Below are 21,136 nucleotides of genomic sequence, written 5' to 3' on the forward strand. Positions count from 1 at the left end.
CAGAAGCATTCAGGTAGCAGCAGTCATAATGCTTCCTATTTATTGGATGTGCTCACTGTATTCCAATTATGTAATGAATCTTGTTCCTCATTTGCAAAATGCCATATTCAGATAAAAATACTAAATGGATTTAAAATTTGGATCAAATGGTTCTCTAACAAAGATGACTTCCTTGTTCATTTGCCTATTCCTGGTGGGTGGGTTTGCTTTGTTGACTATGAGGGAAGGCTAATTTAAGAACCACTGCAGTAACTTTTACAGTGTTGTCCATTTATTTATTTTACTTATTTCTTCGACTTTTATACCGCCCACCCCCGGAGGGCTCTGGTCTGGGTCTGCATTGGAGGGAGAGGGGAAGGGTGGCATGCAAGGGAAGGGAGTGAGGGGTGGCATGCAAGGGAGAGGAGGAAAGGGGAGGGGGCCCAGCATCTGGACATGGCCCACCCACCCTAGCGGAGGGAGGGAGAGGGGAGGGAAGGGTGGCATGCAAGGGAAGGGAGGGAGTGAGGGGTGGCATGTAAGGGAAAGGGAAGAAAGGGCAGGGCCCCCAGCATCTGGACATGGCTCACCCACCCTAGTGAAGGGAGGGAGAGGGAGGGGTGGCATGCAAGGGAAGGGGAGGGAGTGGTGGCATGCAAAGGACTCCAACCTAGAACCTTACATAAAATGTCCTCTAGGAACAGTCCTCTGAAACAGTTCCTACAAACTATACATTTCATCACTGTCTTCCTCATTGTCAACACAGACCTGCAAGATATATCATGCTTTGTCGATGCCTCGAGATTGTTCTACTTCTATTCCATCCCAGCAGAAAATGTAATATTCAAGCATTGGAGTTTGGCTCAAATTACTGCATTCTGTTTATTTTATCACACTGTTAATATAGCCAGCTCAACTTGTACTTTTTAATTTGGATGCAGAGTTTTCCTTTGGGGTCATTCAGACTTACCTGCCCTTTCCCTGACCCTTGTTCAAGTCAGATTTCTTGGTAACTCTCAGCTTAAGTGTTCCCATGAACTATTTCCTCAATTTCAACACATGCCTGGACTCATCTTAGAATTTTCCCCAGTCACCCCTTAAACCTTTGCAGTACAGCCACACTTGAATTTTCATTTAACTGGGAATCCTCAATGAGACCTGACACATTTATCTGCCAGGCAATCAGGATGGAGAAACAGTAAAAAAGCTACAAGTGAGGACAAATATAGGACAAAAAGAGAACTCTTGAGCATTTGTGCCCATGCTTTAAGAAGACTTAGCAACAATTTAATGAAATTAAATCAACTGATAAAAATTGTTTTTCACAAATGTCTGTAATGGTTGGACAAAGTAATGAAAACACCAATTCTGTTTTGGAGAATAAAATATACAGTATCAAAATCTTGTGACAAATATTTAGCACTGAAATCTAGAGTAGGACAGCCAAAGCAATAATTCCCCAGCTTTTGGGCACACAGGAACTGTAAATCAAGAACATTTTTAAATATCTTTTAAACATTCACAGTTTCAACAATAGCAGTCACAGGATGAAGTGAATAGTTTTTAAAAGTGTAAGATTATTTTGCAGAATAAAATTGGTACATTTCTTATGAGCAAATATTATCACAGTCTTGAACAGTTCTCTTGACATCAGAGAAGTGGTTTGTAACTATATAAAAATAGCAGATCCCTAAAAGGACGAATTGACAAAAATGCTCAATACTTTGCATGATGGTAAATCTGCTTCAGTGTTTTAGAGTCACGTACTGTGATCTGACATTGATGTTTCTAGCATCATGTCGCTTTCATTCATTTCTATTTCAAAAGCTTCGTCTAATGGAGGAGGTGCTTCTGTAGTTTTCCTCTGATGTGGTGCTTCAAGGGCCATGATGCTATTTTCTTCTAGAGTTTGCCTTTCTATATCAAATTCCAGTACATCCCACGCAGGTGAAATGATGTTCTTCAGGGTCTTCATTGTATGCACATCAAAGTCATAGCACCTTAATCTATCCTTGATTGCAGTTCCTAAAAGAGATTTTCTAGGTTAATGTTGTTGATGTATGTAGTTAATCTGTGCCATTAGATGACCTCCTTTAGAGCACAATTTCAATCCACTGCAGAAGAAACTTAATACAAGGTTTGCCATACATAGTTCATTACTCAACTCCTGAGGATTTTAATCCAATTCATTATATGTCTGTAATTTGCATTACAGTGAAGTCCTTTTACTGGTATTCGCTACATGAAATTGCTTTCAATCTCCTGTCTGGTAATGAAGTTCACCTCTCTCTGACAGTTGCCAAATATCTGTTGGCTGTACTAAAAATTCAAGCTACCATCACTAACTCAGTGCCTGTGGTTCTGTGGATATTTTAACTGTAATTTTATTTTGCTATCTTAAAATATATATTTAATATTTTCTCCAAATCAATGAATATTCCTTCTGCAATGTATTTTAATTATTGTCATTATTTTGTCTAAAAGCCTGTGTGGCTATATATAGACTTCCTTGAATAAATTAATAAAATGAATAAGTTCCTTTAAATGTCATCATCAATAGTAGCTTCTGGCAATCATTTACACTGGCATCTAAATGTAAGGTTGTACCTGAAGTACTGCCAGCAAAACTTGGCTTGTGAAACAGACCTTTCCCTCCCTCCCTCCGCATTCTACTGCACCCTCTGAAATACTGTCCATACTTTAAGGGACCCCCCCCCCCCACACTTCCCTAATAACAGAACTGGGTCTAAGGATGTCTGCTGTAGAAGGGAGTGGGAGAAATCAGGAAAAGTTATAGTCACTCCTTCCCTTGATGGAAGCATCCTTCTCCCAAGCTTCTCCCCACCCCAGCATTCAATTCAACCTGATAATTTATATTCAGAATGGGATGTTCACTGCCTTAAATCCGAGTGAGAGAGGCAGGCTATAAAGAACATAAATAAATAAAATTTGAATTGCTAGCTGTTAGAAAAGTTAGGACAATAAAATGACAAACTTACCAATGTAAGCTTCAGAATCACCAATATACATTTCAATGCAATGTCCAAGCATGGTAACTGAAAAGGTATCATCCCTCCTAAGACCAAGGGCCTGTTGTTTTTTCAAAAAATTATAAAATAAACAGGGAATATATTACTTTAAAATCTCTATAACCCAGAAGACACTGCAATAAATAATTCTGCCATAAACAAAGAATGCACCTACTGTATGAAAATAATCAATGGCACTTTCAAAGTTTCCCATCAAACTATATATATATCCAATGGCAGAATATGTAGAAGCATTCTGAGGAATCAGTACTAGAGCTTGGCGATGATATTCAAGAGCTTCTTCATACTTCCTGTTAATGTATTAAAATGAATAAAAAATTAATATCACTTTTCATACACAACACACCCACAAGTGCCAGTATCAAAATGTCTGAATATTCAATATCAAAAAGTGACACTATTTTACAGTAATATTTTTTCCAATATCATGTTTCTGATCGTAACAAAAAACTCTAGGAGGAGGAAGCACATTGGGCAGATATTTGGCCACAACACACACATAAAATACTCCAGGTAAGATTAAAGTAAACAGATGAAAATAAGTTGTAAGAAAGGGGGTAAGGTGAATCATAGAACAACGGTAGCTGTGTGCTTTTAAGAACAGCTCTCGCTTGGACCAACAGAAAAACTTGGAAATATACCAGCATGGACCAGCAGTGTCCATGGAAAACTCACATATGTGATGATCTCATGGATGCAGAAATTACAAGTCAACAAATGTCTCAGGCTTTACAAACTAGGATTCAATGTTAGTAAGGGGAAATAATTCAAATAATCATCAAAACATCTCGTTTTCCCACTTACTCGAGTTTCCTGCACACATGTCCTAAGTTATTCAATAAAGGTTCCCACTTATCAACTGTCACCTGCAAGATAAAGCAAAAATCACGTCTAGATCAAAGTTTAGAATGTTTATCTTTCAAGAAGAATCCAGGTGCAGAAAGTCAGGTAATCCACGAGACACTTTTTGAATAACAAACCTCTGAAATAGCATATTGTATGAAAACAGTTCCTATTTAGATAATAAAGCTAGGTGCTGAAAAATATACTGATGCCCCATCCCCAAAAGATGACTGGGGAAGACAATGGCAAACCACCCCATAAACATAGTCTGCATAGTAAATGTTGGGATGCGACATTACTCCACGAGTCAGTAATGTTCCAATTTTGCTCAGGAAACTACCCATACCTTAAAAACCTTTTTTAAAAAGTGTACTCAATGGGATTTTGTTTTGTATTATTTTTTAATGGTGCGCATATACACACATGCCTTTGTCACATCACAGATTACTGCAAGGTTCCATCTGGTCCCCCCATGCTGTTCAACATTTACATGAAGCTGCTGGGCGAGGTCATCCAGCGATTTGGGCTTGGTAGTGACCAATTTGCAGACAATACTCAGAACTATCTTGCATTTCAAGTGGATTCTAGAAAGGCTGTGAACGGGTGCCTGGAAACAGTTCTGAGATGGATGAAAGCTAATAAGCTGACATTTAAGCCCAACAGAACAGAGGTGATAGTGGTTGAAGGAAGGATTGACCCAGGAACTGAGGTATTTCCTCTTCTGGATGAGGTTGTGCTCCCCCTTAAATGAGCAGATTTGTAGCCTGGGGGTGCTATTGGACATGGGCTTCCTGTTGGAACAGCAGCAGCCAAGAGTGCTTTCATCAGCTTTATAGTGAACCAGTTGCAGCTAAAAAAAGATATTGCCATAGTTGTGCATGGCCTGCCAATATCTAGATCAGACGACTGCAATATGTTCTATGCGGGGCTTCCTTGAAGAGTGGCTAAAAGCAACGATTGGTGCAGGATGCTGTGGCCAGAATTCTGGCTGGAATGAATTACATGGACCACGTCACTCCAACATTTTTCTACCTACACTGGTTCCCAAGTTCCTTTTGGACCTAATTCAAGGTTCTGATATTGACTTTTAAAGACTTACATGGCACAAGATCAGCATAAAAGACTGCATACCCCCATATTAACCTACCTGACCACTATGGTCATCCTCAGATGCCCCGTTTCAGACCCCCCGCCACCGAACGTGGCCAGATGCTTGGCAACCAGGGAAAAGGTCTCAGTCATGATACCCTCCCCAGGAATATTTGTCTGTCCCCTCTATCATTATCTTCCATCCTGCACCTAATCTCCAAAATCTATTGGCAGAGACAGAATTATGCCAGCCATATGAAAATCATAATTAAATTTTAAACACCTCATTTCCAATGGCTTTGATCTTCTCCAATGCATCGAGAAACCACTTTTCTGCAGTCTTCCAGCTGAAAGAAAATATGCCATTAAGAAATCAATCCTTTGACAACTGGTAAGAAATCACTCATCCAATTTCAAAAGATTATCTTTTTTTCAATCTTATAAGGAGTGTCATTCAAGGGGGAAAGTCGCAGCCGACTTATGGAGACCCTATAGATCACAGGTGTCAAACTTGCAGCATGATGCTGGCAGGGGATGATGGGAATTGTAGTCTATAACATTCGGAGGGCTGTGAGTTTGACACCTCTGCTATAGGTGTCAAGGCAAACAGGCATGAATGGATGTGTTTTGATTTTAAAATGGTTATTAAATCTGCCTGCTGTTCCAGTCTAAGAAGAGTTCTCAGAAGGTACAACAGAACAATAGGTGCCCCACAGTTTCAAAGAGACATTTCTCTTGTCACCGTTATAAAACTTACACTTGCTGAACAGTTACTGTGATATAAAATGGGGTATACATCTTGGTACTATGCATAAACCAAGAGTAGTTGTCATGCCCCCACAGAAGCCTTTGTTATTTCCCTATTAAGTCTAAGTTTCCCTATAGCTAGCATGGGTTTAGTTTTTTGTATAGTGTTCTAAGGGAGGGAATTTTAGTTAGCCCCTGTCCCTTTAAGAAATTTCCCAAGAAGCAGCCTTCCTGTTATCACCCAGTAATCCCCCTGTTCAGCTCAGTCAGTTAGTTCAAGGTTTCTAGGGAGTTGGAAGTCTGAAGTATACGTTACGTCCTAAGGTGTACAGAGAGCTTTAAGTTAAGGTTAACAGAGAGTAGAATCCGGATAAAAGACTCAAGGAATTTAAAGAAAGCAAAGACAAAGTGGACTTTGTTGAAAGCAGCCAAGAAAGAATAAAGTCTACAGCTTCAAGTTTGCTCCAGACAAGCAAGTACTTTATTTTAGGCAGACCCTGGGAGGAGTTAGGGTCTCCATTCTTCTAGCAATAAACCTTTTATTTGAACTGTTAAACCTGGCAAATGACTCTCCCACTCTGTCCCACCCAAGAACAGAGCACCTTCAGATTGTTTCACTTGGGGGGCAGAACAGTAGTAACAGACAATGCAGCCTTGTTACTGTTGCGTATCTGTCATAATTCATGAAACACATGTGGACAGTATATCCTGAAATAACAATGAAACTTAAAATAATTATTTCTAAAGTTTGACTTAACTGACAAGTCACACATAGATTGCCCCGTGCCCACCAAGACAACCCATAACAAAATAAACTTACTCTCCATTCTGAAACGCTACCACCCCGACTTCATGCATAACAAAAGGATCTTCAGGTGCAATGCATAATGCTTGGCTGAAAAAACGCTCTGCCAATTTCGAATTGTTGGTCAAACCATACTCCAGCCCAATATAGAGCATTGGCAAGTGGCAGCTGCAACAAAGTACAGACAGTGAGGTGAATGCAACGCAGTTCACTTCTATAAAGCTTTTATCTATAGTGTTGAAAATTTCTCACATACTTTTCAACTTAAACAAAAAGGGATACAATAGCAAAGCCATACTACATGCAGGTTGCCAGTGCGAATAACACATATATACATATGACAATCCACAATTCCACTGCAGACAACTTTGGATTTATACCTTGCTTTTCTCAACCTTTAAGGTGTCTCAAAGTGGCTTACAAACTCTTTCCCTCCCTCTCCCCACAACAGACACCGTGAAGTAGGTGGGACTGAGAAAGTTCGGAAAAACTATGACTAGCCCAAGGTCACCCAGCAGGTTTCGTATGTAGGAGCAGGAAACAAATTCAGTTCACCAGATTAGAGTCCGACGCTCATGTGGAGGAGATCTCGATCTCTATATTGGGGTCCACCGCTCTTAACCACTACACTGAGTATGGACATCTTAGGACAGATGGAGTAATATTTTATTGAAGGAAAAAAAATCAAGACTTACTATTCCTTCAATAAGAACAATCTAGCCATTTCATGCAACATTCCTGTTACCTAGTAGTCTGGGATTTACCCTTTCATCAGCTGAGCTGCTGTGAAGTATGCAGCCATTGCTTGGTCGTGCTCACTTTCAACGGCAAATGAGTGCCCGTATGCTATCCACGCTGGCCCATATGTTCTCTCAAGTGTAGTGGCTTTGCTGAAACATGAAAACCAGACTCATAAAACATGGTCCAATAAAACTGGTAAGGTTAATCATAATGCTTAAAGACTACATTTCAAGTACAGCTATGCCATAAGAATAATGCCCAAATGTTATGGGCATTTGCTAAACTGTGCAAAAACCAAAACTGTGATAAAATGTGATAAAAATGTACCAGTGACCTGTATCTTCATATTATCAACACTAGTAGCAGAATGTTAAACTTTGTATATGCTTCCTGAAATGACTAGACTGCAAAATCTTAGCTGAAGGCTAAGTAAAACAGAGTAACTTACCTAAGATACCTTCTGGCATGCTCATTTTTATGGCCAACCATGAGATAGTAGCATCCTACTGCAAACCAAGAGACCTAATTACCAAATAAAAATTCAGGCAATTAAGCATATAGCAAGTTATTGTTGTAACTGGTCAAGTAAGCAAAATACAATGTAATTATTTGATAAAATCATCATATCATGCCTCTTCCTGAACTCGGCTTCCAAGAAGTGCCATATTCATTTTTATCCTGTCCTTCCTTCAAGAAACTAGGGTGGAATACAAGGTTTCTTTTCATCTGCTTATCCTCACAGCAACAAGCCTTGTGAGAATGCTTCTTCATTCTTTTTCAGCTTAAAATAAATCACCCAGTGAGTGTCATGACTGAGTATGGATTTGAAACCACATTTCCTAGTGATAGCCTGACACTTCAACCACTAAACCACTTGGGTGTGCACATTAGGTGTGCTCAAAGTCCTGTAATATAGAATTATTGCATTGTTTATTGTATGTGTGTGTGTCATGCTGTCCGTGTTGCATTGTTTTTAAAGCCTCAGTGAGAAAGCAGTATAAATTGTTAGTACATCGTTCTTATTAAGTGCTTACTGAATACATACTGCTTTCTTTGTTACAGTGTGTTTATTTAAACATAATTCTTAGAAAAACCCAGTGAAGTACAATGCATACACTAGCTTAATTTCAAATTGACAGGAGATTTATTTTAAAGAAGTATGAACTATGAAAAATAGTGAAAATATTTTTCCCTACCTATATTTTCAAAGCCCTGACCTGGATGGCCAGAATAGGCCAACCTTGTCACATCTCAGAAGCTAAGCAGGGTTGGCCCTGGTTAGTATTTGGATGGGAGACCATCAAGGAATTCCAAAGTTGCAATGCAGAGGCAGGGAATGGCAAACCACTCTCTTGCCCTGAAAAACCTATGAGGTCACCGTAAATCGGCTGTGACATCACTGCACTTCACACACATCTTCAAGAAGGTATGAAAATTAGTTTTAATTATCTTTGTTTCAAATTAATGAACAGTGTTGGCTCTTATGCAGTGCTTTCTACTCACTGGATCCAGATGTTCTTTCTGAAAGATAGGCTTCTGTTATGATATCACTTTCTTAGAACTTAATCCACAATATCTTGTTGCGTAGAAAATGGGACTTTGTTGCCCAAACACATAGTTGTGATTGTCAGTGCCACATGACTATACAAATACCATGGACAGCTAGTGTAATAATACCATGCTATGAGCAACAAAATTTGTATACTCCATTTTGTGAAATTTTAAATATTCCTGATTTTTCTCTAAAGACTGAGCATTCATTCAATGAATTATTCTATCTTAGGCCGTTTATGCACGGCCTCCGGTCGCCCCCACGCCGGCGAGAGTTTCGCCGGCGTGGGGGCGGGAGCCTGCTCGCACGGAAGCGTGCGAGCAGGCGAGGGGGAGGCCGGCAGAAGGCAGGCGGCTCCGCACGGAGCCGCCTGTTCCCCCTCCTCCCACTTACGTGTCTTCATTAAGCCTGCGGGGTGTCACAGCCCGCCCGCGCTGCCCTCCGACCCCTGGAGGTGGGAGGGACAGTGTGGCGGGAACTCGACGCCCGCCCGCACGGCATGGAGAAGAATGCGTCTTCCCTGCGGCTGGTTAAGCACCGCCGCGGGAAGACGCCTCTAACAACAACCCTTTAAAGGGTTGTTGTTTAGGGCGACCTGAGGTCAGCCCTGCGGGAGGGAAGCGCATTCAGATGCGCCCGCTGCTGCGTTGCAGCAGCGGCGCCTGTGCGAACGGCGGCCTGGGGGCGGCGTTTTTACCGCCCCCAGGCCGTCGTATTTGGGCCGTGCATAAACGGCCTCTGGAACATTCATAAAACTGTTACAACAGTTTGCTTGTTAGATTTACAGCAATTTTATGAGACAGAACAAAAGATAAACTTACAGGATTATTTGGGTACAAATCCACCAGTTTATGGGAAAGGTAGAAGAGTTCTAGGAGAGACAGAGAAAAAAATATGTCAAACAATTCCTGAAGGTTTGTTTAGATAGCAAAAATTAGTTCAAAGATAGTTATATATTTGGTTTCCTGGGGGGATGAGTCACCATTACAGATTTCTTTACAGGAAGTATTGAATACTTCTGTTAAAAATCAGAAGCAAGGACTGAATTCAAATATTGGAAGCATTCACACATAGCAGTATCTTGTGTTAAATGGGATGGCAAAATGCAGATGTATAATCAAACAAGATAAATTCCCTGTGCAGAAAGAAAACAATAATTACATTTCCAGTCTGACATTAATAATTTACATCTAAGATCCTGGAGGGCAAAATCTTGGTGTGTGTGTATTTTAAACTGTTTCCCTCTTGTGATTCTTTATAGATCCCCAGCTTCTTCAAAAATGCATATAACATCTTATATATTCTGCTGTTGCATTTGAAAGGATTACTCCAGACTCATAGCAAAATAAAGATTAGAACAGAAAAATAACTATGGAGCCATTTTTAAAAGACAACGCTATATTTGACAAAACGTATGAGATATTATAAACTGTTCCTTACCATTTGCTTTATTCAGCTCTACTAGTGTCCCAATATGCACAGGCAAACAACTTGCATGGAAGGGATCTTTTTCCATTACTCTAAAGATAACCCCAAAATAAGACCTGATTTTATTATGACATTGTCTCAGTTACAAATATACCACATATTCTTGCCATCCAAAGAGGAATTAAAAAGGCCTTAATTTATTACATTTCTCTAGTTTGTGCTATTGCGCACGACTTCTTAGACCAGAACTATACATATAGTGACCCTATGTCTGGGAAGCAGGGCTGCCAATCTTCAGGTGGGGCCTGGAGATCTCCCAGAATTCCAACTTATCACCAGATGACAGAAATTAGTCCTCCTGGAGAAAATGGCTGCCTTTGAAGGTGGACTCTATGGCATTAAACCCTGCTAAGCCCCGCCCTTCCGTAAAATCCCCACAAATTTTCCAACCTGGAGTTGATATCTCTAGTGGGAGCTATTTTGAGACAAAGGAGAAGAAGCCAGGGATGAGATGGTAGGCAAAAAGAACTCTCTTGTCACCCAGACCTTTCCTCCTTTCCTTTCCACTCAGCCATAATTCCAATAAGATGTATTTCATTAAAATTAAATTAAAAACTTCAAGTAATACCAAGGGCCAGTTTCTTAATATCTTTATATTAAGCTGTCCTATGATTATATTATATTAAGCTGTTCTATGCCCCTTCTTATGGCAATTTCTAACTGCTAGAAACACAGCAGACGAAGTTTTACCTTTTCAGATGGTTAAGTGTTGTTAGCTTTCCAGTTTTCTCCTTACAAGTACATCCCACCTGAATCCAACTTAGCATGCAGCATAATCATATAGTATGCTATGCTTCATTTTGAACTCTCTATGTGTCCGGGCTTGGCCACAGCGCCCGAACTTGCCCCGCTGGGTTACGCACGGGCTGGCACCGCGGGATATGGGAAGGCTGCAGAGGAGCCTCTTGAAGGGACGGTGGAGGCCTTGTTCAAAGAGGAAGGCAAGGAAGAGAGGAGTTTTAAGCCCAGCAGGACCCGCCCGCCCACAGCTGAGGCAGAAGCAGGAGATGGGCTGGGGAAGCAGCTGGGACGAGGGAGAGAAATGAGAGGGCAGAAGGGATATAAGGAAGTGGGAAAGGGAGAGTCAAGAGCTGTCGCAGCAGCAGGGAATGTGCATGGTGGTGTGAACATACAAGGGAAAGGGACAACTCAATGGTGGGAAGGGGGGAAGAGGACCCTGGAGCCCAGATCTCCTGCCAGAATCTAGAGCACTGTTTAGGCTGGTCCCCACCCTGTGCAGTAACAGGGTGGGAGTCTTTCACACAGGCTGGAAACACCTCTCCCTGTGAGGCCACAGGGGAGACGCAAACTCCTGGAAACTCCTCTCCCTGTGAAGCAACAAGGGAGAGAGAGAGGGAGGTTGCAAACTCTCAAGTCAGCCAGGGGAAGGAGGGCAGAGAGACCTGCTAGGGTGGCGTGGGCAAGGGTTGCCACGTGCACCAGGTGTCCTGTGGGTGCAGTTGTTTCTTGGCCCCTCAGGCCAATTGGGAGAGTCACTGTCTGGGGAGACCAACCCCCCAGGTTAGGGTAGGAGGGAAGGATAAGCCGCCCAAAGGACCCGGGCGAGGAGGGGGAACACCACACTATGTAACTTCCTAATAGAATTTTATTGCTGTTTCAGTGAATTCAGTAGGCAAACATTAAAAATGTATTAATAGCATAACTGACAACCTGAAAAATGTATGTTTCATAAGTGACCCTCAAACTGAGTTCATCATTGTGAAAGCAACCTCTCGTATGTAACTTTCTTCATAACGAAAGCTGATTTCTATACTTACACAGAAGTAAGCTTGTAGCACATTTTGAAATCACAGTTATAGTAATGTCTTTCTGCTAAAGACACTACCACATCCAGATTGTCTTGAAGGCCATCTACTGATTCAGGAATCAGTGTTTCACTTGGTTTATTATACTGTAAGAGAAAGAAGTTTCAACAAATTGCAGTTTAGATCTGTAAGCTCACTGTATAGCTGCAGAAGGTTCCTATATCCAGCACTAACATAGATGCAGCTTAGTAAAACAATTCTGAAAGTCTTCACAGAAATAGTCAAGTAAAAATTCACACATAACTTAAAATGTTCCAATATCCCTAAATAAGGACACAAGACTCCGGTACACAAGTTGACTAGTGTATTAATGGCTGATCTACATTGGTTAAACATCTCTGACTAAAAGAGAGTTTGCCGTAGCTACTAGCTTTCTGGACAAGCCTACCCTGCCTCCAAACTTAGCCAGTAGTATTGCTGGCTTTCTTTATACTCACCAATATATAAAACAGTGCTGAGAGGTGGTAAGTCTCATCCCCCATGTGCCAATCAAAAAACTAAGGGCTCAGATGATAATGCTCAACCACCAAGAGTGTTCCTTCCCTAATCCACAAGGCCACTCAAGCCAGTGATGGGCTAGTTTGGGAATAGACCCCATCCTTAGTTGGTTCAGGGTGCATTCCATTTTCTATTTTGCTTACATACATGTTGTAAAACATGTACCTGCCAAACACATAATGCTAGTCCTCCTCAAAGCAGATTCCTTCTGTCCTAAAAGCAAGACCAATGACTGACTAGAAAGCTGCTGTGAGAATTCAAGGCAAATTCCATCTCTCTTCTCCATACCCAGAGTAAATCCTCTACACAGATCGTATTTACATAAAATATTTAGATAAATCCAGTTTCACAATGCAGTATCATATCGTTTGAACTTGCTCAGAATTAGTTCAATTGTTTTTGCAGTAAGTTGACAACTGTTATTTTGACAACTGTTATTTCTTGTTATAGTTGTTCTGATTCCGGATTCCTTATTAAAAATACAATAAACCACACCTAGATACACAAATTATCACTAAAAAATTAATCAAAATCAATTATAACAGCAGGAACATTAGTAATTTTATACTGACGTCCTAAACTGATAAAACATATAAAAAGTAGATCTTAGACTAAAATAGTAAATATAAATGTTTATATTAAAGTATGTAGAATTAAATCAAATTTACATCTGATGACAAGACATTATTTATAACACCATAAGCTATATATTTTACCTTTTTTAGTTTGTTTTCAAACAGAAAATGTAGCAATACTTGTTCTTCTTCTGTGCACTGTTTTCCAAGAGGTAGTGATTCAAGAAGTTCTTTTTCTGAATGCATCAAGAACAAAAAGAATTCCAGCATGACTGCATATTCACTCCAGATTTTCTCCTTATCCATGGCAAAAAAGAGAAGCAAAACTATCCACAGACTAACACTGTAATCTTGATGGGGGGGGGGGGGGGGGGGATAAGATTTGCGGACGCTGGGGGCAGTGCCACCAAGGTGCCACTGTGCTGCCTTCATGGAGGTTTTGGGCAGCATGGAAAGGCGGGAAAGTTTAAATACCTCCAGCCTGACTTCACATGCATATATTTTGTGATAATCTCTCTTATGTCAATAAAAGTCAAATGAATGAAAATCCCTCCAGCCACCTAAACTGTCCTATAGATCAAACAAAAGTGCGATGTAAGTCTGCAGGCCCAGTGACTTGTGCTCCCAGGCTGGAACACCAGTGGAAGCCGACTAAAATCAGCTCCACCCATGGAAGGAGGATAGCATAACCAAATAACCAAATCTAATAGTATAACTAAGTCAGTCATTTTGATATAACTGTAAAACTGATCCAAAAAGTTATAATTCTAAAAATGAAACCTTCATGTAGTTTAAAAATTTAAGATGATACTTAAGATGATAAAATATTAAGATGATAGCAAATAAGTCTTTATGTAGAAAACCATGATTTAAATCAAGTCCAACTGACTAGTGATTCAAATTGTGATTTAAACCACTTCAGATTAAGATTAGCTGAAGTCTCCATACAACATGCTTTGTGAGAATAGAAAAAAGCGGCAGCTGCCCCTTCCCCCACCAGCTCTTATTTTCTCAAACAGCAAGATTGAGTTCAGGTCAAATGTGAACATAACATTATGTCATATGGCTTCATTCAGATACCCTATGCAAACAGAGTTTTGTCCACAGTTGGCATGAACGTAGTTTGTTGCAATTAGACCCCCTGGTTAACTGGACTTAGATTCAAAAATTTCTGAATCAGGATGGCCAAGGAAGGAGGCAGGTGTGCAGCCCCAAGAACAAGGTGTGCTTGTGTACAGCCATTTACTTATATAGCAGAAAGGGGAGCAGCTGCAGTACGGTACAGAGTTTGCCACCTCAACAGTGCCCAATACTGCATGCTGTTAACTTTGGTTCAAAGAATTCAGTGGAAGTCAGTGAGAACTCCAACCTTTCCTTCTTTATGCGATCCTCTTAATACCTAGCCTAGCTTCTAATTCTTGCTGTATGCAAAAATTTAAAGGTGTTTAGCAATGTCCCTATTTTGTTTCTCGTCAAAGACTGAGAAAGTCTGTAAGTTAAAATTCTGTAATATTTTAAAATTTTAAAAAACACACGACCATCGATACCTTCTTGTGCTGTCAGCATGTGGTGTGATGTTAAAAGGTCAAATGCTTCAAAGCAGTAAACATCAAGTTTCAGGGCCTCTTTGTAGCTGAATGTAGCCAGCGTTCGATTATCAAGAGCATCGTAGATCTTTCCCCGCAAAAGGCATATAGAACTCTTGATCTTGTATGAAAACATTGGTCAGAGGTCAAAGACTGAATAAGGGATGGAAATCTGATTATGAGCAAAAATCAAATCTGACAAGTTAAAAAACATTTCACCCATGTTGTATGTGGCTCTCTTCCAGGACGATACACTACACTGTTCCATACGTTACAAAATTAATAGTTTAATAAGCACATATTGAGGATAGACTATAGTGGATGGATCTCATACACACTGCATGAACAGTGACCTCGTAAATTAAAAAGACTATTTTTACTCTACTTAGCTATTAGTGTCCTTCTTAATATCTTAAAAGCCCTTCTTAAAAGTCCTGTAATTATTCTTTTTTCAAAAAATTATGCATTTTAAAAACTTACTGAAGACTGTGAAACCTCCCAGTCACTAGAACAGTCTTTCAGCCCACTTTCATCCTTCAAATTTTTTTCAAACAGTCTTTTGTTGATTGGTTCTTCCATGTCGAGAATATCAAGAGCCTGCTGATACTCTTTTGCAGCGTACTACATAGAGAAATTAAAAAATAAGAGGAAAACTTTACAATTAAATAGTCCTGTAAAGGGGATAAGCATTTTTACTAGTGTATACCCAAACAATTATGCTTTAATATATGTTCAAAGGCAGTTTTACCTTACTCTTCAATTTCTGGCTGCTTACATCCATATCTAAACTCTAGCCCAGTCCTTCTTTTTGTTCTATATGCCCAGATCCTGCAATCCACCTACATTCACAGAGGTGTATCAGGGGAAATAGTGCCTGGGCGAAATACCTGCCCTGCGGTAGGCTGCCCCCCCACCCCCCGGCCTCTATTGGAGGCCAACCTCTGATAGAGGTTGGGAGGCCGGCAGAAGCCGGCACCTGGCCAGAACCTGCCACAAGTCCACCAAAGTGCCCCTTGACTTGAGGGGCGCCCGATGGGCCTGCGGCAGGTTGCCACACCCTACCATCTATTGGAGGTCAGCCTCACCTGCTCCCAGACTCCGATAGAGGGGGGGGGGCATAAAAACAAGGCCTTGCCTGTGGCAGGCTACCGGCACCGGCTTCTGCCAGCCCTTCCCCCACCTGTATCGGAGGTCACGCCAGTCAGTCAGAGAGGTGCAGGGTGCATGTTGGCACGAGGCGGGGAGGTGCTGCTTGGCGCCTCCAACTTGCTTTTCTTGCCGGGGATGGTGCTGGCACGCCTCTTCCAGGAAGCTGCGTGCTGCCTCCTTGCCATCACCAGGGCCAGTGGGAGGCGGAGTGTGCTTGGCGGGGATGGCTGACATACCCTCCGAAAGGGACTGGCCTTTTCTTCACTGTCACGTGGCTCCCCACATCAGAGGGATCTCAGGGAAAAGTCGACTGTCCACTTCAGCCTCTTCCTCTTGCAGAAGGCTTCGGTTGCTCATGTGACCAGTTAGGTGGCATCCAGGACAAGGGTGACCCATGTTCCTCTGGCAAGTACACCACTGTTAGTTCAGTTCTGAACCTCTTGCTTCTGCCTTTTTTAGCTGCACCATTCTCTCATCTTTCTATTAATCCTTTGCCCTCTATACTTTGCCTATTATTATTTATAGCTAAAATAAGGCCAAAAAAAAAAAGAATAAGTTTTCAGAATCCGGAATATTTCCATGATCATTCAAGTCTAATTAAACACCTTGAGTGTTATTTGAATTAAGGAACATTTTAAACAAGAAGTTTTAAGAAGTTAAGACGTTTTAGACTATTATTTGATCAGACATTTATCTTGTTTTGCCTTATGATTTTTTTTTTGCATAGTGAAAGTTTAATTCAGAAGAGACTGTCCACAAGTAAATACTTACATGACACCTAGCTGCAAGGTATCGACATGCTTCATACAACTAAAAGAGACACAAAGATTGCTCAAATTATTTTGCACTTTGGAAAAAGTAAGCCACTAAAGAGTAAAGAACCTAATTCCTGGCATTATGTTTCTTATTGTTCATTTATTGTCAGTATTTACTTTAATATATTTCAACCATTTCATTCAGTCACCCCTTTCATCCACGGTATTCCTGAACCCTCGGCTTCTGGCTTCTCCTTTCTATCTAAAAGAAAGCTACTGACTTTTTTTAACTTGAAAGAATCTCATCTGTGCTTGTATTAATAACAAAACCAAGGGGAAAAGAGGAACAATTTTCCAACATATGCTCTCACACTACTCTAGTTTCCTACAATTTCACCTCCCACCAGCTGCTTCATCAAAACACCTGTGAGCAAAGTTACAGTCTTCAGTTTAATTTACCATTCTTCTGTACTGCATGTTTATTTGTTTATTCAAAACATCTGTTAGTTATCTTTCAACCTAAGGGAACTCAAGACGGCTTACAACATAAATAAAGCAAAAACACAAAAACAAAATTTAAAACCACAATTTGAGGCAGCCAACTTAATCAAATGTCATCCTTTAAAAAAATAATTCTCACTCTTGTTCCACTGCTTCTTTCATTCCTTTCCATCCCGCTACTTATTCTTTCAGAGCTTCCTCATGTTCTGTTTCAGCACTTATTTTATAAATTACTATAGGTCTAAGAAACAGTCTTCATCATTGATTTGTTAAAGGATACAAGAAGCAGTCTAATTCCTAGAATTTCACAATTTGGGTAGGTGGGGAGAAATAAATAGATTTTGCAATGCCACAATCTGGAGTTTTAAAAAATGGAAGTAGTAGGATACATCTGCAGGCCTCTTACCTTATCTAGCTTTCTTGAACGAAGGGCATGTGCTGCCCTGTGGTACTGAGCTGTCAGGTAAAGGCACTGAGCTAGCCAATAGATGTCCTGTGGCTCCTCTAGAAATAACCATACAGTGTTAAGCGTGATCTGAAGTCCTACAGACTATGATCTTGTTTCCACGAAACGAATATACAGTATATTCAGAAATAAATATATTTATGTTATCCAAAACATTTATACAAAGAAATTCGGCAACAGTATAAAATTCATATCATTATCTATCTCAGAAATATGGCAATTTATGGACTGAAACGAAACCCTTAGAATTTTACACACCATTGGTATACTCTTAGATGAAAACAGATCCTGTTTCTGCGATTTTGCTAAGCTGTGTGGATTACAGACAGACACTGCAATAATTTCCTAAAGACATTGCACTGGAAAGTTGAACTGTCACAGAAAAGAACGAAAAATGTGGCTTACCATGAGACAACGAAGCTACTTTGTCAGCCCAAAATAGAGCACTTTGATATTGTTGCTGTTTAAAAGGAGACAAAAATATACCAAATGTTACAGGTTGTTTTTAGAAAACAAATATGTTTAGCGAATGATATCCTATAGGTCCCAAACATATATTAGGAGTCGTCTGCTCCATTGGGAAACTTGGGAAATATTGGGAAACTTGAAATACAGTTTAGAGGAGCCTAGGAGAGAAGTCTGTTCAAAGATACTCCACGTGTTATTAATTCAGTCACATGGTACCTTGTTGCTTATTTCTCAAATTAATCTCTATATTTACTGATACATCCCTCCCATTAATAAAATGTCAGCAATGTAATATTATAGACTAGCACTAAAGCTCATTTTAAATTAAAATAAAATGGGCTCAAGAACTGGATGGAGGGAGGGTGGGGCATCCTCCTCCTACTCCCTCTAGGATAGCAACCCATACTGTTTGGGGTGAGGAAGGCTCCTGGTTTGGGGGAAGGTGGGTGGGGACAGGATGGAATGTCATGAGTCCTGCACACTCATTGGCTGGGGGTTCGTCGTCGGACATTCCATCCCTTAGGCAGTTATCTATAAGGATGAAACTAGAACCCACGAATTTTGAGTCCAGGACAAATTAACAAAGATCATATTCTAGCATAAGGAAGGAAATTGCACACATGCATAAATAACAAGAGGTGGGCCCAGCCCTAGGAGACTTTGGCTCAAGACAAATAAGAGGCAGAAAACAGTTCCAAGAAAATAATAATACAATGTGGTGTAAAGTTGCTGCGCTATTTTGGATCCAGGTACTCCTTCTTCAGAAGAAATTTTACAGCCAGCTCCATCAAAGTGATGGACACTAATTCCTTTGGCAAAGAAAATCCTATCTCCTGGACTTTCCCCAACTACATTCCAATAAACTGAAATCAGGCTGCATTCTGATACACCCTGGATAGCTAATGCAGTCTATCTCAGGATGAATATTTTGTATGCAGAATGCCTTGCAAATATATCACTATGAGCCATAGAATTTTCTGACCATATGCCCTAAGAGGCTGAGTGGAGAAGCCTCCTCACTACACAGAACAGAATCCATTTGGATCAATTAGCTTTTAGCAGATCCCCTGACTTGCAGACATTATGATACACCCTCGACTTAAATCTCTGCAATAATGGTTGGTACATAACAAAGGTGTCACAGAAGCTTCCCCTACCAAACCATTTAGTCCTCAATAGGTACAAAAGGCCCTGCTGCATATGATATGATGACTATGTATGGGTGAAGGTACAATGTATTGTCGAAGACTTCGACTTTCACTGCTGGAATTAACTGGCTGTTGTGAGTTTTCTGAGCTACGTGACTGTGGTCCGGTAGTTCTAGCGCCTAATGTTTCATCGATGGTTGTCTTGGATATCAGCCGCTATATCTTTCATAAAAGAGACCAGGCAGTGTATTTATACATACTACTTTAAACCAAATAAGACTTTTAATCAGTGTACTCTTGCTGACAACTTACAAAAAGTAGATTGAAATTATACTAAGACACATTTTTTTAATTTTCAAAAACATTTTTGAGTCATCCAGCAATTGCCAAGAGAAGTATTTCTACACCTCAATGGCCTTCCGTGCCTTGATGTATTGCATACCTAACAAAATTCAAGTCCAGTAGCACGGAAACAGCCAATTTTTTTTTTTGCAGGGTTTAAGCTTCCAAGAGTCAAAGCTAATTTTGTCAGAACTGAACTTTGACTTTTGAAAGCTTATACCCTGGAAGAATGTGTTCACCGTTGACGTGCTACCGGAAGAATTTTGATCTGCTACTATAACCGTACCAAGAAAACTGAGAATGCTTTGCTTGCTGTCAGATTTGTACTTAGGTTTTTACATGGACAATGGGCTATGCATCTAAACATACAAACACGTGGTCCACAAAAGCAGCTTACCCCTTAGGTTTTTACATGGACAATGGGTTATGCATCTAAACACACAAACACGTGGTCCATAAAAGCAGGTTACCCTTTTTTCATGGCCAGGTGTTCCACAAACATACACGCACAAGGCCATACGTATACCGTCTGAAAGACTGGAAAGCCACCACATCTGTGCCTGGCACCAAAGGAAGGGCTGTGGGGGGCATCGAAAAACGCCCAAGAGGACTCCGTCTCGGCTCACCTGGTCTATGTATTGCCGCACCCGCTTCCTCAGACGCTCGAGATTCATGTCCCTGGAGTGCGCGTGGCAGCAACCAGGCTGATCCCCGGGCCACGAGCGCCGGCTGCTTCCCCCTCTGAGCCCCAAAGCCTTCCCTAACTCTTGAATGACTCCTAGGCGAACTGCTACTCCAGCGGTTCGTATGGGTCCGACAGGGATAACGCTCCCCTTCCCCGTGACATCTCTCTAGCGTAACGGTCATAATTGTGCCCGGAAACAGGAACCCCGCGTGGAACGTTCCGGGCGAACTGAATACGGCGGTGCGATGCGGCTGGCGTGGTTGGAATTAGGAGATGGTTTTCTTCGGTAACCTCTCGCTTGGAAAAGGTACGAGAATCGAATTATTTTGCGGAGAGAGACAGCAATCCTTTCATTCCAAAAAAGTCAAGCCGGTACCTTGCTTCTTGCAGATGCTGTTGCGCAAGATATGTACACAAACTCTGGAATTCCTCGTTTGTGGTTTCTGTGTCCAACCTTTCTTCAGTCTTACATTGTTTATTAATTTTATTTTCATGCATTTCAGCCCAGAGTTTAGCGTAGGTTGCCAACCTCCAGGTAAGGCCTGGAAATCTTCTGGAATTTTCTCCAGATTGTCCAGATTGGTTCTAGGGTTCCAGGTCCAGGTTAGGAATACATGGAGATTTTGGGGTTGGAACTTTAGGAGGGCAGGGTTTGAAGAGGGATTTCACTGGTGTATACCTTAAATACCACAGTAAGAGTGGTATTTAAAATCTTACTGGCGGTCCACCTTCCAAAGCAGCCATTTCATCAGGTATCACATGGAGATTAATTGTAATAGTAAGAGATCAACAATCGTCACCTGGAGTTTGACAATACTTTCACTGGACAAAATGTTAGGAGCA

The 21,136-nt window shown here is 40.9% G+C and overlaps 2 protein-coding genes across 2 annotated transcripts in view; one reads left to right on the top strand and one right to left on the bottom strand.

Annotated features, from left to right (window-relative positions):
• Positions 1 to 1,244: 1,244 nt before the first annotated feature.
• CDC16 (cell division cycle 16) lies at positions 1,245 to 20,441 on the bottom strand. The gene is made up of 18 exons (XM_048492566.1): positions 20,235 to 20,441; positions 18,056 to 18,110; positions 17,591 to 17,688; positions 16,700 to 16,738; positions 15,260 to 15,400; positions 14,741 to 14,900; positions 13,335 to 13,429; positions 12,073 to 12,206; positions 10,247 to 10,326; positions 9,628 to 9,677; positions 7,703 to 7,776; positions 7,278 to 7,403; positions 6,529 to 6,681; positions 5,245 to 5,308; positions 3,834 to 3,895; positions 3,184 to 3,319; positions 2,979 to 3,069; positions 1,245 to 2,004 (listed from the first exon to the last, which is right to left on the bottom strand). The coding sequence occupies exons 1-18, from the start codon at positions 20,280 to 20,282 to the stop codon at positions 1,739 to 1,741; spliced, it is 1,872 nt and encodes a 623-aa protein (XP_048348523.1). The 5' UTR covers positions 20,283 to 20,441; the 3' UTR covers positions 1,245 to 1,738.
• Positions 20,442 to 20,493: 52 nt separating this feature from the next.
• The window catches only part of RASA3 (RAS p21 protein activator 3), a 211,123-nt gene continuing 210,480 nt past the window's right edge, over positions 20,494 to 21,136 (top strand). The window contains exon 1 of the mRNA XM_048492563.1: positions 20,494 to 20,600. The gene's annotated coding sequence lies outside the window, so the exon portion shown is untranslated. The remainder of the gene's footprint in view (positions 20,601 to 21,136) is intronic.

The sequence above is a fragment of the Sphaerodactylus townsendi genome, linkage group LG04 (genome assembly GCF_021028975.2).
Source record: "Sphaerodactylus townsendi isolate TG3544 linkage group LG04, MPM_Stown_v2.3, whole genome shotgun sequence".
Lineage (NCBI taxonomy): Eukaryota > Metazoa > Chordata > Lepidosauria > Squamata > Sphaerodactylidae > Sphaerodactylus > Sphaerodactylus townsendi.